At 47.1% G+C, this 15,346-nt stretch overlaps 1 protein-coding gene across 1 annotated transcript in view; it reads left to right on the top strand.

Moving 5' to 3' along the window:
• The first annotated feature begins 5,296 nt into the window (after nt 1–5,296).
• LOC107124245 (chromosome unknown open reading frame, human C7orf50) overlaps nt 5,297–15,346 on the top strand; it is a 217,776-nt gene continuing 207,726 nt past the window's right edge. Inside the window, exons 1-2 of the mRNA XM_015427662.1 lie at nt 5,297–5,384; nt 11,007–11,121. Coding sequence (XP_015283148.1) covers nt 11,008–11,121 — 114 coding nt within the window. The 5' untranslated portion in view covers nt 5,297–5,384; nt 11,007. The remainder of the gene's footprint in view (nt 5,385–11,006; nt 11,122–15,346) is intronic.

Here is a 15,346-nt window from a genome sequence, read left to right as displayed (position 1 = left end):
ACTTTCAAAAGCCCCTTGTTGCTCGGCACCCCACCGCCATTTTGCGTCCTTGTGTAGGAGCGCATGTAAGGGCGCCGCCACCGACGCCTTGTGAGGAAGGAAGGCGTGATAAAAATTGAGCAACCCTAGGAATGATTGCAGCTCTTTTTTATTCTTGGGGCTTGGGGCACTCCGAATGGCCCGCACCTTGTCATCGGTGGGGTGCACTCCATCTTGGTCAACTCTGAACCCTAGGAATTCCACGCTAGGAACACCAATCAGACATTTTGACTGTTTTACCTTTAAACCAGCCTTACTGAAGCGCTTGAGCACTTCTCTGACTCTGTGCAAGAGTTCGTCATCGGACCCCCCGGCAATAAGCACGTCGTCGAAATAGGGGACCGTTCCTGGCACCCCTCTCAGCAACACTTCCATGAGTCCCTGGAAAATTCCGGGGGCAACATTTACTCCAAACTGGAGTCTATTCACTCTGAAGGCCCCCCTGTGAGTTACTATTGTCTGTGCTTCAGCAGCTTCCTTAGTCACTGGGAGCTGCTGATAAGCCTGGGCAAGGTCAAATTTTGCGAAAACCTTCCCCCCTCCCAATGAAGCCAAAACGTGGCTAATCACCGGCACAGGGTATGAGTGCTGCTGTAATGCTCGATTTATTTTGTTCCACTTTGTTCACACCAGTAATACCAATACCAAGGGGTTCAAACTAATCAAGGCCCAATAGGTTAACTCGGTTACCCTCTGCCACAAGCAAAGACAGTTGAGCACATTTCCCCTTATACTCTACAACAAACGTATCCCTCCCGGCCAGAGGTATGCGCTTGCCCTGAAAAGCAGACACTTGTGTGTCTGCCGTCTTCAGCCGCCGTCGGCTCCTGGTGGGGAACAGCCGCTGCCACGCATGGGACGACAGGACAGTCACGGACGATCCTGAATCCACCTCCATGCTGCACGGCACTCCGTCGAGGTGGACGGTCACCTGGATCTTGCCGGCCCCTCCAACGCGTCGCACTGATGGCTGAGAAGTCACGCTGGAGGTCATCTGGCAGCTGGCCTCGCATTGCGCTGCTCGGGGACGTTGGTTCCTGGGTGGAGACGGTCGAGGAGACGCCTTGGATGCTCTGCAGGCACGGGCGATGTGGCCTCGCTTGCCACACTTCCGGCAATCCACGTCCCGAGTCCAGCAGCTCTCCCTCGGGTGCTTCCCGCCACAACCGGTGCAGTTTGGCTTGGTTGCAGTCTTCGGTGGGGTCCGCTTGCCTGCCAACGACGCAGATGTCCTCATGCGCATCCTCGCCTTCAGTGTCGGCCCCCTGGTGGTGGACACGCAGCTCGGTGGAGGCTAAACGCTGACGCACCTCTCGTGTTGATTTATCAACACGGGAGGTTTGCCATTACCTGCCTCTGCATCACACCCCTGGTATTCCTCAGAGTTCTCCCACCCAAATACTAGCCAGAGCAGACCCTGCTTAGCTTCCAAGATCTGGCTAGCTTGTGTTGATGGAATGTGACGAACTCTGTTCAATTATCAACAAAATGGCCTGTTAAGTACCAAAGGGGAAGACTATTGGAAATCATTTTTTGCTGTAGCTACTAAGATGGGGCCTAATTAAGAACCGGAAGGCGGGGGGAACCTATCATAGAGCACTCGTAGACTGCCCCGCCATCAGTACTCTTGTACCCAAACTTAGGCCCCGGTCACACAGAGAATTTGCCGCGTGAAAGGTACGAATGTCGGGCGTATTTTCGGGGCACAATCACACCGCAACATCTGGGAAGCATAGTGCACCCGTGGCCAACCCGTGGTGTCCCGTCGAAGATGCGGAGTTAAAAAGTACCAAGGAAAGTGCACTAGTATCCAGAAAACGTGGGGCAGGGGCGGGCGTCTGATTGCAAGAGTGCTAGTATCCCGTGGCATCCGGCGTCCGTCCATATCCCGTCGCAAACCGTATGTTTTTCGTAAGCACATGCTCACAAACACAAAACTGAAAGCAGTGCTGTTCTGCGGAACTGCGCATGCGCACAAACACAAAATGCTTGTGTGATTGCACCGCTTCTTTGCCACGCTGCAGCATCGCTGTGTGATCACCAGCTAACAGCCAAAGCACGGAGACTCGGGACCATGTGATCGGGCTACCGCGCTTAATTTTGCTCCGGGGCGAACAGCCACGCCTCCCCCCCCCCCGAGTTATCTGGCCCGTGTGACTGGAGCCTTAGAACACCTGCAGTAAAATAGCACCAGTCGCTTGGACTGCGTGGGAATCAAGTCCAGTCAGGCATCTTTAAGACCAAGATTTATTCAAGTTATGAGCTTTAGTGTGCAAGGCACACTTTTTCAAATACCCTGGAATGGTAGATGAGGTTCTAAACTTATAGACAGGGATTTAATAGTCAATTAACATGTAGCATGTCATCTTAATCTTAAATATCATCATGTTACATGTTAATTTGCTGTTAAGCTTTTAGGGAAGGGAGCTGTGTCCATGATTGTTCCTATGTTCATTTGCTGCTATCAGTTCGCAAAGAATGTTATCTGTAGTAAAGTTCCCTTGCTCGAAAGCCAGTCGAATCCGACTCTAGGGTTGCGGTGCTCATCTCCGTTTCAAAGCCGAAGAGCCAGCGCTGTCCGAAGACGTTTCCGTGGTCATGTGGCCGGCATGACTAAACACCAAGGTGCACGGAACGCTGTCACCTTCCCACCGAAGTGGTACCTATTTATCTACTTGCAATTTCTTGCTTTCGAACTGCTAGGTTGGCAGGAACTGGAACTAGAGACAGGAGCTCACCCTGTCTTGCGGCACCCGGGTCTTGAACCGCTGAACTACTGACCTTCCAGAGCCTGCAGTTCAGCGTCTTAACCACTTGAGCCACCGCAGCTCCCGTTATCTGTAGTACTGCTTTGGAAAAAAAAATCTCTTGAAATGCACCTTTCAACTGGCATCTGTGTCGCAGGATGTTTTTCAACAGGATTCAAAACTTCTTTGATCTGGATACACTGACGAGGTGTGAATTGCATCTTCCACTTCTTAAGAAGACCCTTCCCTTTGTTAAAGTCTTCACAATTAGGACTTAATACCTTTTGGTGAATTTTTCTGAACTTATAACAGAGATTGTATATTTCTATGAAACTCATTGAATATTTTCATATGTGTTGCACTGTTCGCTTGAAATTTATATAGAGACTATGAAATGCATTTGTAAGTAATTATCATTCGTCTGTCACGGTTTAATCTGATTTGATATAGATGTTTCTGTGATTCTCCCTTTATTTGGTTGGGTCTTAAAGGTGCCACTGGACTCTAAACCTGATGTGAACGGTTACTGCAGAATCAAGTTATGTGGGTTCAGCCACTACTGTATCTACTTTGCTACATGTGTGCCTTTTTGGATACGTCTGCGAGTTTTGAACCACTTGTGACTGGGATAGTTTGGAATGTTCCAGAGGCAAGGCTTATTTTTTTTTTTTTAAATTAAAATATTTCTGCCCTGTCTTTCTTCTTGGCTAAAGGCACCTATAAAAATCTGGCAGGCCGTACGTTCTAGAGAATTTTTACAACCCTTCAGTACAACCACATTAAGATGAAACAGCTATGTTGATTCAGTAGAGCAAGAGGAGGAAAAAAAGTAAATAAAGAGATTGCTCTCACAACTGCTGAGTTTCTTAAAGAAATCCAGCCGGCACCAAGAGAACAGTACAAAGGAACAAAGTTTGAGTCCAGTGGCACCTTTAAGACCAACAAAGTTTTGTTCAAGGTATCTGAAGAAGTGTGCACGCGCACAAAAGCTTATACCTTGAATGAAACGTTGTTGGTCTTAAAAGGCGCCACTGGACTCAAACTTTGTTCTGCTGCTTCAGACCAGCACGACTACCCACCTGAATCTATAAGCCACGCTGGTCCATCGAGTCTGGCATCCTCTTCCTCTCACAGTAGCCGACAAGCAAGGTGTAGGGGACAAAACCTTCCCCTAGTACAGGTTCAGAGGTTGACTGCTCCTGAACATGGAGGTGCCTTTTAGTCCTCGTGGGTGATAGCCATTGACAGACCTCTCACTTCCATGAGTTGGTGTGATAGCCTTTTGACAGCCAATAATACTTTCAAATAACCTAATATCTAATAAACAGTGACTAGGAGGATTGGGACTGCAGAATACGGAAACCAAGTTTATTTTGCCTTTCTTCCTCCTCCAAGGAGTTTGGGAATGCACTAAGGCAACAAGTTGGGAAATAACCTGGAGATTTGGGGGATGGAGTTTGAAGAGGGTGGGGCTTGGGTTGGAGGCTTCAGTGGGGTAGAATGCCGTAGAGTCCACCTTCCAAAGGGGCCACTTTCTCCAGGGGAACTGGTCTCTGTCACCTGGAGAGCAGTTGTAATCCCAGGACATCTCCAGCCATCACCTGGAAGTTCACAACAAGAAGCCATTACCTGCACAGTTGGAAAACTGGAAAAGTAACAGAACTGTGCAACAGATATAGAAGGGAAAATAACAAAACCGTGCAACATATATACACTAACCACCTGGAAGCTGGCAACTCTAGGTAACATGCATTCGCCACGCCTCCATTTTTATCTTCACAACAGCCCTATCAGGTAGGCGAGGCCGAGAGGGAGGGTAACTAGTCCAAGGTCATCTAATTGAAATTCCCTTCCTCCGTTTTAGCCTCACAACCACCCTGTGAGGCAGGCAAAACTGAGAGCCCAAGGCCATTTAGTGAATGTCATAGAAATCATAGATTTGGAAGGGATCTCCAGGGTCATCTAGTCCAACCCCCTGCACAATGCACAATGCAATGGAAATGTGGAAATACCCCTCCCCCCACACGCCCCCAGTGACCTCTGTTCCATGCCCAGAAGATGGCAAAAAAACCCTTCCAAGATCCCCAGCCAAACTGGCCTGTAGAAAAATTGCTTCCTGACCCAAAGTGGCTATCAGGATTTCCCTAGGTGAGGAACTGAAACTAGGCAGATCTCCCAGATCCAACGCTGTCACTAAGCACCACACTGTTGCTTGTTGGGAAAGTGGGGCATATTAGTTATCCATCCCTGCGTTCCACTTTCCCGAACTCGGGGTCCCGTTTTCTCTTTGTGCCCGGCGAGAGCCTGCCCCTGTTTTGCGCACCCTGCCGTGCGAGTCTGGGGCGCCGTGGTAGTCCGGCGGGAGGGGCTGACGTCACTCCCATCGGCCCGCTGGAAGAACCGGGCTCAGCGGCCAATAGGGACCCGAGAGCCGCCACGGGCTCTCCCTTCCCCCCTCCCTTCCTCACCCGTCGCGATTGGTGTCGTCATCTCAAAGCGCCACAACCGAGCCCCGCTCCCTCCGCCGGGGCTCAGGCGAAGACGCGCTGCTGAGGAAAAAGAGACGCCGGAGCCAGTGGAGGGCGGGGCTTTGGAGCGGTAAAGAGCTCCCATTGGCCGGGCAGGTTTAACTGACAAGGCAGGGCCGAGTGAGAGGTCGCGCGCTGGCCTGGGGGAGCCAATGGCGGCGCGAGGGGGGCCCTGAGGCGCCAAGCGAGGGGCCGAGTTGAAAATTGACAGCGAGGAGGAGGAAGGCGCTTGGGCAGAAAAGGCAAGCTTCTGCCTGAGGTGGGTTTCGAGGGGGTTTGGATAGGCTCCATTTTGCCCTCTTCCCCCGTGGTTTGAGGGGAGGGAGAGACTCAAAAGGGGGAAAGGAGCTTTCCCACTCAGGCTTGTGGAACTCCCTGCCACTGGAACATGGTAGTTTTGGAGCTGAGAGGCCCCTTTGGTGGCTGTTAGTGAGGACTTAACGGGCTCCTCTCCTAGGGGGTTACCAACTCTGGTTTGGGGAATTCTTGGAGGTTTGGGAGGAAGGACCTTCAGTTTCTATGGTATACCATAGAGTCTGGGAGAAACTGAAGATCCTGCCCTCTGGGGAAGTTGATCTCTGTAGCCTGGAGACCAGTTGTGATTCTGGGAGGACTCCAGCCCTATGGTGTTGCCAGCCTCCAGGTGGTGGCTGGAGATCCCCTGTCATCGCGGCTGGCCTCCAGGCGACAGAGACCGGTTCACCTGGAGAAATGGCAGCTTTGGAAGTTGGTCTCCATGGCGTTATGCTCTAGTGAGGTCCCTCCCCAAACTCTACCCTCCTCAGGCTGTGGAGCAGAAATTCTACTTTGTGAGCTGCTGGCACTAAAGTTGTGAGCAAGCAATTTGGCTACTGCATAAATTAGTTGGCTCTGGAGCCATTCTCCTGAGCTAAGACGAAAATGTGTGAGGCGGAAGCTAAAAAACTGAGCACTAACTCAGTTTAGAGGGAAAACTGGCTGGGAACCAGTGTTCCCACTAGGGTGAGTTGGTATGAGCTAGCTCACAGTTTTTTAGCCTCCGGCTCACCCTTTTTTGTCTTAGCTCTGGAAGGACGGCTCCACAGCAAACTAATTTATGCAGTAGCCAAATTGCTTGCTCACAACTTTAGTGCCAGCAGCTCACAAAGTAGAATTGTTGCTCACAAGACTTCACAGCTTAGAGGGAGCATTGCTGGGAACAGTGTTCCCTCTAAGCTGAGTTAGTGTGAGCTAGCTCAGTGTTTTAGCCTCTGGCTCACACATTTTTGTCTTAGCTCAGGAAGAATGGCTCCAGAGCCAACTAATTTATGCAGCAGCCAAATCGCCTGCTCACAACTTTAATGCCGGTAGCTCACAAACTAGAAGTTTTGCTCACAAGACTCCACAGCTTAGAGGGAACATTGGCTGGGAACCGTAGCCAGCTCCCACCTGCAGGCTGGCAACCCTGTAGAATGGCTGAAGAAGGGTGGTGGGTGGGCTCACTGCAAATGGGGAGTGTGAAAGAAAAAAATGCAGAGGAGCTGGAAGGGTCTTTCTACCCTGCTAGGTGCTTATTTTTGCAAACAGGAATGAAAATCCCTGTAATGCCTTTTATTAAGACCAGTCCAGTAAGCCTTGGGGGGTCTGCACTGGGCTTTGTGTCCATTGCGTTGGTCCTAATAAAAGGTGTCCTGACCTAAATGGCTCAGTCTAACCTGATCTGGCCAGATCTCTGAAGCTAAACAGGGTTCAGCCCTGGTCAGGACTTAGGTGGGAGACCACCAAGGAAGCCCAGGGTTGCTGCACAGAGGCAGGTGATGGCAAACCACCTCTAAAACCGTCTCTTGACTTGAAAACCCTGTTGGGCTGCCCCCCCCCCAAAAAAAAAGAGTATTGCTCAGATTTTGTTCTTGGATTTTTGCATGGCTCAGTGTGGACTTGTGGCTTTTTCTTTTTTTCCAATTTATAATTTTTATTTTTTATAAACACCCAAACAAACCATACAACAGTTATTAACCATATATCGGTAACTATAACCATACATAAATGCCTAGAAGGAATGCTGTAACAAAATCAAGATTCATATCACATAGAAAAGCACCTTAACAAAGGAGTGCTCATATATCATAAATTTTCTTAAAAGTACAATAAGTATAATAAGGATTTTTTGGTACAATGTTACTATTTGCTAAATAGTCTACTATAGGAAACCAAATTGCTTGAAAAAGCTTTTGTTTATTTGCTGTATTCTTTCCACTGGTTTTTTCTGAAATCCGGCTAAGCACAAAATATTCCCAAAGTTTGTTTTGCCAACAATATAATGATGGAGCTTCTTTCGCTTTCCAAAATTGGGCAATTGAAATTCTGGCAATTGCAATCAGTATTGCTGTTTGCATCTTTACACTTTTGACCTCCAAATCTACAATCCCCAATTCTAGTACAACAGATTCTAAAGAGGCAGGCAAATAGACAGCATTAATTTTAACAATTTGCAATAAAATCTGTTTCCAAAAATCGCCCACCTGAGACTTGTGGCTTTTTCTTACTTCTGTGTTTCCTCTCCCAAGGGTGAAAGTCTGATAGGAAACTAGCGGGTAATATAAGGAAAGAGGTCTCCCCACTGACCTGCATGCAAAGCTGTAAGAGATGCCATGGCCTCTCACAGGCTTAAATTTTGGATGCAGTAAAATTGGGCATGTTTACAGTTTGAAGTGCCTCCCCCACCTTAAATTTAAATACCATATACCATGTGATCTTGTAAGTTTTTTAAAAGTTGAGCGCTGCAAGGGAAGCACGTGCGGCATGTTCTTTAAACTTTTACAGATATCCTACTGAAAATTATGTCCTTGCAAAAGCTTGGCTTTAGTTTGAGTGTAACCGTGAAACCGCACTTTATTTTCCCCTCATCGAATGTTTAAGTATAGGCATTTGTCGTAAGAAATTCACTGGAGGTGCTTCTAAAAGTGTGTTTAGTTACCGTAAATCAAAATCAATGTGCTGTATCAGCACACCCTCTCTTTTAGGGCATCGGATTAACTTGCTGATTCACATTTTCCTGGGAAATCCATACTGCTGGTCTGTCCTTGTTTTATTATTTCTGAATGGATAAGAACAGAGGGGAGAGCTCTGCAAGGTGTCATGAGCTACTTGAAAGTAGGGTAGGATAAAATTTATGTAGTTACAAAGAAGAGATTGGATTTATACCCCACCCTTCACTACCTGAAGGAGTCGCCGAGCGGCTTACCATCTCCTTCCCTTCCTCTCCACACAACAGACACCCTGTGAGGTAGGTGGGGCTGAGAGAGCTCTCTTGAGAACTGCCCTTGAGAGAACAGCTCTGAGAGAACCCAAGGTCACTCCAGCAGCTGCATGTGGAGGAGTGGGGAATCAAACCCGGTTCTCCCATATTAGAGTCTGCGCTCTTAACCACTACACCAAATTTTGTTTATACCCTTCTTTTCTCCCCAGTGGGAAACCAAAGTGGCTTACATTGTACTCCTCTCCTCCATTTTATCCTCACAACTACCCTGTAAGGTAGGTTAGGCTGAGAGCATGGGACAAACCCAAGGTCTCCCAGCGAGCTTCCATGACTGAGTTGGGGAATCTAGACCGATGTTTAACAGCTATACTGCACTGGTTCTCATGTGCTAGACATTGCTGGAGAGCTGCTTTTCAGCTTCCTTTAAGTAGTCTCAGATGATGAGCATCCAGTGGAGGTGCAGAACCAGACACCTCGGGGCTACCTCCACCTCTGTTTAAACAACACCTTCACAAGGCCCAACAGCAGCAGTTGGGCCCAAGGGCTCATTCATCTGTGCTCTGAATATCTCATTATCTTTTTTTTAAAGGTTTTTATTGAAAATTTAACATCAGATACAAAGACAGATTAGTGGCAATAAACTGTCATATGCCAAATACAGATTATCACATTACAAATTTCAGTAAAAAGAGTAAGTACTTCACAATACAATAGGTCTCAATACCACGGAAAATTAAGCCACAAAAAATTATGCCTATCAAGTGAAAGATGGTGCCAAAGGGTTATAGCAAATAATCAAATATCAATTAATTCACATAGTAAAACGTCTATAACACAGTTCTGATCAAAACGGTGTTTGATTTGAGCAATAACATTTAAAACAGGGTACCAGAAATTATAATAATCAAGAGCGGCAGAGTAAAGGTCTTTATTCGAGGTTTGTATTAGTATTCTTTCCATCGTGAGATAATCCCATATGTTCCTGTACCATATCTTAAGAATTGGGGGCGAGGGAGATTTCCATGAGGAGGCGATTGCAGACTTTGCAGTGACGCATAATAGAGAAATCAAATCTTTCTTAATTTGGGGATCATCCCACAAGTTTAGCAACAGTGAGTCTTGTTATCTGATGTAGGGCCAAAATGCCCTTCTGCACTTTACTTATGTAAAACTGGCCTGCCTCTGTTTCAAATAAAGAAGCTCTGCTGGATCAGATCAATGCTCCACCTGGTCTAGCATCCTGTCCCCACCCCTGGAAGAGCATGCAAGAAAGGACACAAAGCCCCCCTGCCCTGAATGTGGTCTTCAGATAGGTAAAGTGCTCCTGAACATGGAGGTTACATTTAGCCAATGTAATAGCTGCCCTGAGCTTTTCTGGGTGGGCAGGTGTAGAATAGAAATAATTTAAATAAACAGGTGTAAATAGTGAAGCAGCAGTTAGCTAAAGCCATCTGCACAATACCTTGAGATAACTGAGAAAACAAAATGTAAACATCTCTTTTTTTTCGGTATTTTTTCAGTATTTTGTGTGTGTGCTTTGTGAGCCTGGCAATCATGGTGACTTCTGGCGACCCCTAGTGGGGCTAGGATGTTTCAGAGAGGTGGCTTGATCTATTGCCTGCCTCTGCATCCCGGCCCTGGTGTTGTTTGGAGGTCGCCTTTCCAAGTACATGCCAGGGTCGGCCCTGCTTAGCTTCTGAGATATGACAAGATTGGGCTTGAGTGAGCTATTCAGGTCAGGACGACAAACCGTGAACGTCTTTAGTGTGAAACAACTAGAAATGTACCTACATCATTCCTACTCATGCCCTTGGATTTAGAACATAAGAACATAAGAGATGCCAATGTTAGATCAGGCCGATGGCCCATCTAGTCCAACACTCTGTCACACAGTGGCCAAAAATACCAGGTGCCATCAGGAGGTCCAGCAGTGGGGCCAGGACACTAGAAGCCCTCCCACTGTTGCCCCCCCCCAAGCACCAAGAAGACAGAGCATCCCCTGCCCCAACCTATGAGTTCCTATCTATACCTTGTGGCTTTAGCCACTGATGGACCTCTGCTCTATATGTTTATCCAGTTCTCTCTTGAAGCCGTCCATGCTTGTAGCTGCCGCCATCCTGTTAGTCAAAGCAGAAAGGCAGGGCTTCTGCCGTCCAATCCCAAATGAGGTTACAACCATGTGGATTTGCTGAAATCAGTGGGGTTAGAAGGAGGTAACTGCTTGCGGCGAGGTTCAAACTGTGAACAAAGCTGTAACATCATGGGTTCCCCAATGAGAAGATCAATAATGTTAGACCAGCTTTCCTAAGAGTTTTGGGACCTTTGAGAGCCCCAGTGTTTCTGTTTAGCTTACTAAAGGTTCCAGGGAAAAGAGAAAATTGCTTGCTGTTTTTCCTATGTGTAGTTGGTAATCAACATATTTCAAAAACACACAGAGAGCACAAAACACAAACTTCTTTTAATTGTTTATTTTAGAATGGGAAATAACAGGAAAGGTGCAGTCATGGAGAAAAGGAAAAAAACGAAGCGTCTCGCATCAGAACAGGATCCACCGGCGAAGGAACCGGATTTGAAAAAACAGAAAGCCAAGGTGAGTGGGCGGAACTGAAGTCGTTCCCGTTTACGGAGCGTTTTTGTGTCTTCAGGAAAGATGTAAATCCTGAGACTTTGAAAATGACAGACACAGATATATTCCAGAGGGGAAGGAGATAGGAGGGTAAATGCCACACCACATTTGTTCAGGGCCACATCATGACTTTGGTGGGCCATAGGCACTGTTGCCTTTATCCCCCCCCCCCGTCATAATAATATCAATATTAACAATTATCTCTCCTTATATATAATTGAATAGTGGGTGCCAAAGTTCTAATTCTAAAATGCACTCCCTTAGTGTATGGCTGATGGCACTGCTCCTCAGCATATATCGCCACCAATCAGAAGGCAAAGCCCAGGTCCCGCCCACACCACAACTGCTGCGACAACCTGGTCTTTTGCATATGGAAGCTGATTGGACTTCAGTCCATTCCACACCTCAAACTCCCCCCCCCCGCAAGGCAGTTGGAATGTCAGTTGCATATGGAACCTGCTGTATTCTGGTGGTGTGCAGGTCCCAGGTTCATGTTTTAAAAGCAGACTGACACTGTTTGCCCAAAGCCAGAGCACTCTCCCAGAGCCTCTTTCTAGATCTCGTTGTATTTATTTCCACAACGGGCCTTATTTCTAGTTTTTTATATAACTCTAAATACTTCAACATTTTATTTTATTTTTCCTGTTTTTGGCAAAATTTAATAAATTTTCCTGGGCCCTAAATGTTTCATTTTCTTTCTGACGTGAGAAAAAAAAATAAAACATTTACTTCGACCCTAAAAGTTAATTTTTTTCCCTTCTGATTTTAAAATAAATTAAAACATTTGTGTGGGCCCCTAAAAGTATCGTGGGCCCTAGGCACCGTGCCTACTGTACCTAATGGACAAGTCAGCCCTGCTCATGTTATTAACCTGCGTGACACAAAATTATTTGTTTTATTGAGTGGAAAACAAGCTGAAAGAACTGGGGGAGGGGCATGGAAGATACCTTTGTCATAAATGGAACAATCGTCTGAAACCGCGATCTTTCGTGCGTTCACAGGAAATCTAGCCCAATTGTTCATATTTACATAATGCACATGTAACAGCTCTGTAGTTTGGCAGAAGCTTCCAGGCTGAAAAACTTTCCCGTTGTGATGTTTGTCCCCATTTATTTGTTAAAAATATAATTTTACTGGTGTCAAGATGCCTGTATGCTTTGAAACAAGTGGCCCAACTAGCGTACATACAGTAACCTTCACAGAGGAGCAGGCTTAATGTGTTACGTTGCAGGCAGGCGTAGACATTTCTCATACCTGTGTCGATAAAACTGCACATAGCGTGTGTGAAATCGGAGAGGGGAGCTTGAAATTCTGTCAGACTGGGGCTTGGTGGCTACTCCCAGTTAGAACAGCTCAGTAAAAAACAGACGGAAACGTACTCTCTCAATATTCTCTGGACTGCGTAAGATTCTCTAGCTGCTTCCCACCGCTGAGACATGGATGTTAAAAGTACTGAAAACTTGTATATTACTTTGTGTCCCTGTCCGCTACGCATTCCCCAGTGGGAGAACACTTGTACTGCACTTCAGATGTTATGATATCCATATGCTTTTCCCCCCTCCCCTCTCCTTAAAAAAGGAACATCGCATGTGAAGCAGCCCTTTGGTGCTCTTCTTGAGTCCCACAATCTGGCTCTTGTTAGCAGGACAGGACCGATCCCGCTGAGAGGAGAGGAAATTCCTCTTATGCCCCCTGCCTCCTCCATCCTGTAGGGGTGAAGTCGTGGCCTTTGCCAAACAGAGAAGGGCAAACGGCTCAACCAGAGGTTTTTGTGATATCACTTTCTGCAAGTTCATGTGCCTTGAGTCTGAGAATTTCCAGGGTACGCAACCAGTTTATGGATGTTTGAGAGATAACGGTGGTCTTGTCACTGACGTCTTTTGCTGCCCCAGGGAACCACAGTTTTGTTCTTGTGGTTTCTAGTGTAAAGAATGGAGTTCATTAGACGATTAAACCAATTCAAGGCCTGATAGAAAATTCTGATTATACTGACTTCAGACTCCTGATTTGAGGCGTCTCATTCACAGTGACGGCTGTTAACTCGTAGCTATGATTATGGCTTGGGTGAGGGGAATATTCCAGTATATTTTCACATGAACCTTTCGTTATATTTTGTGTAGCAGCAGATGTGTCAGTCTGATTTATTTATTTATTTATTTATTTGGATTTGCATCCCGCCCTCCCTGCGAACGGGCTCAGGGCGGGTAACAACAATATAAAATACAACACAATATAAAACACACAGGGCTCTTTCTGTAGAGAACTCCCGATTGCGCCTTCTCTGATTAAAAAAAAAACGCCATGAAAGGCATTTGTTGGAAGTGCCTTTTCAGTCTGTCGAGACACTCTTAGGGTTTTTGGCTACTGGAAGTTTTGTCCTTTTTATATCAGGTTCCAAAGCGGTAGCAGATGGATTTGGGTGGAATTTTATTGTTCGAAGTGATTTTATCAGCTAACAAACCCTTGTTAATTCGTAGCTTTTTCGTGATGGTCTCCTAGGCTTGGCGCTGTCACCAAGACAATGCTGACTTCCCTCCATCTTTCCTAAATCTTGAGAGCCACTGTTGGAGTAGTGGTCAAAATGTCAGACTAGGATCTGGGAGACTCAGGACCAGTGCTCCCTCTAAGCTGTGGAGTCTTGTGAACCAAAATTCTACTTTGTGAGCGACTGGCATTAAAGTTGTGAGCGAGCCATTTGGCTGCTGCATAAATTAATTTGCTCTGGAGCCCCATCCTTTCCGAGCGAAGACAAAAAGGTGTGAGTCGGAGGCTAAAAAACTGTGAGCTAGCTCACACCAACTCCGCTTAGAGGGAACACTGCTCGGGACTGAGTCCTCACTCTGCTGTGGAAGATCGACCAAAGATCTTGGGCCAGTCACTCACTCTCGCAAAGTGGTTGTGAGGATAAAATGGAGAATAGTGAGAACGATGTATGTAAGACGTTTCAGGTCCCCATAAACGTCTTCTGAGGACCGCCGAAGTGCTTCCTGATGAATCCGTTTCGTATCAGTCCTCCTGTAGCTTCTAGGAAGACACAGAAACAGAGAGAATGTGATGTGGCTTTATACAGAGATTCCATTTTCCTGAGCCTGTGAGATTTGTTTTTCTTGAGGAAATCGCTGTCAGCCACTGTTCAGCATTTGCTAAGGACCTCTTTGTCTGAAACTGCCAGCAAATGAACTTCGTCTGAGCTCTTAAAGCAGGACAAACTATCTAAATAAAATTGTGTGGGAGAGTAGAGGGAAACCTCCCCCCCCCTCCCCCCGCATCAATTTAAAGTGTTCTGTATTTGACCAAAGGACCCGGGAAAGCTTTTAGCTGGGCACCCTTTTTCACCAACAGGAGTTGATCCTTTCAGAGGGTAGAGAGAAGAGGAGAGGAGATTGGATTTATACCCTGCCCTTCACTACCCGAAGGACTCTCAGAGCGGCTTACAAATTCCTCTCCCTTCCCCTCCCCACAGGAGACACCCTGTGAGGTAGGCGGGGCTGAGAGAGCTCCTCCAAGGACTTTCCTTGAGAGAACAGCTCTGAGAGAACTTGTGACTGGCCCAAGGTCACACCTGCAGCTGCATGTGGAGGAGTGGGGGAATCAAACCCGGTTCTTCCCAGATTAGAGTCTGCGCTCCTAACCACTACACCAAACTGGCTCTGTTCACCAAACTGGCAGCCGTGTTGGAGAGTCCAGTAGCACCTTAGAGACACACAAGGTTTTGGAGAGGATGAGCTTTCAAGAGGGAAAGGGAGCTCTGAGTCTCCAAATGTTGGTCTCTGAGGTGCTACGGAACTCGCATCTAGGCCCCCCCCCCCAGTATTTGTCTTGACATAACTTGGTGTGTCTCAGCGTTCAGTCCCAGTTCTGGAGCAGCGTCTGTCTGTCTGTCTGTCCTTCTGTTCGTCCCGTTATCTGCTGCTGTTCTGATTACTACCCACCCTACTCCAGTCCACACACCAGCACTTTGGTGGTTTGGGCTGTAGAATCACCGTAGCCAGGGGAAGTATCCTCTGCTGATAACTATTAGACCGTCCCACGGGGCTTGTACCTTCGATCATGAGGTGTGGATGTGGGATTTGGCTGCGTCGGTGACACACCTGAAGCTACCTTATCCTGAACCAGGCCATCGGTCCATCGAGGTCAGCATCGTCTACTCAGACTGACAGCGGCTCTCCAGGGTCTCAGGTGGAGGTCT

The sequence above is a fragment of the Gekko japonicus genome, unplaced genomic scaffold (genome assembly GCF_001447785.1).
Source record: "Gekko japonicus isolate JY-2015 unplaced genomic scaffold, Gekko_japonicus_V1.1 scaffold136, whole genome shotgun sequence".
NCBI classification, from domain to species: Eukaryota; Metazoa; Chordata; class Lepidosauria; order Squamata; family Gekkonidae; genus Gekko; species Gekko japonicus.
The sequence above is the reverse complement of the archived record's forward strand: the minus strand, read 5'-3'. Positions and strand labels throughout refer to the sequence as shown.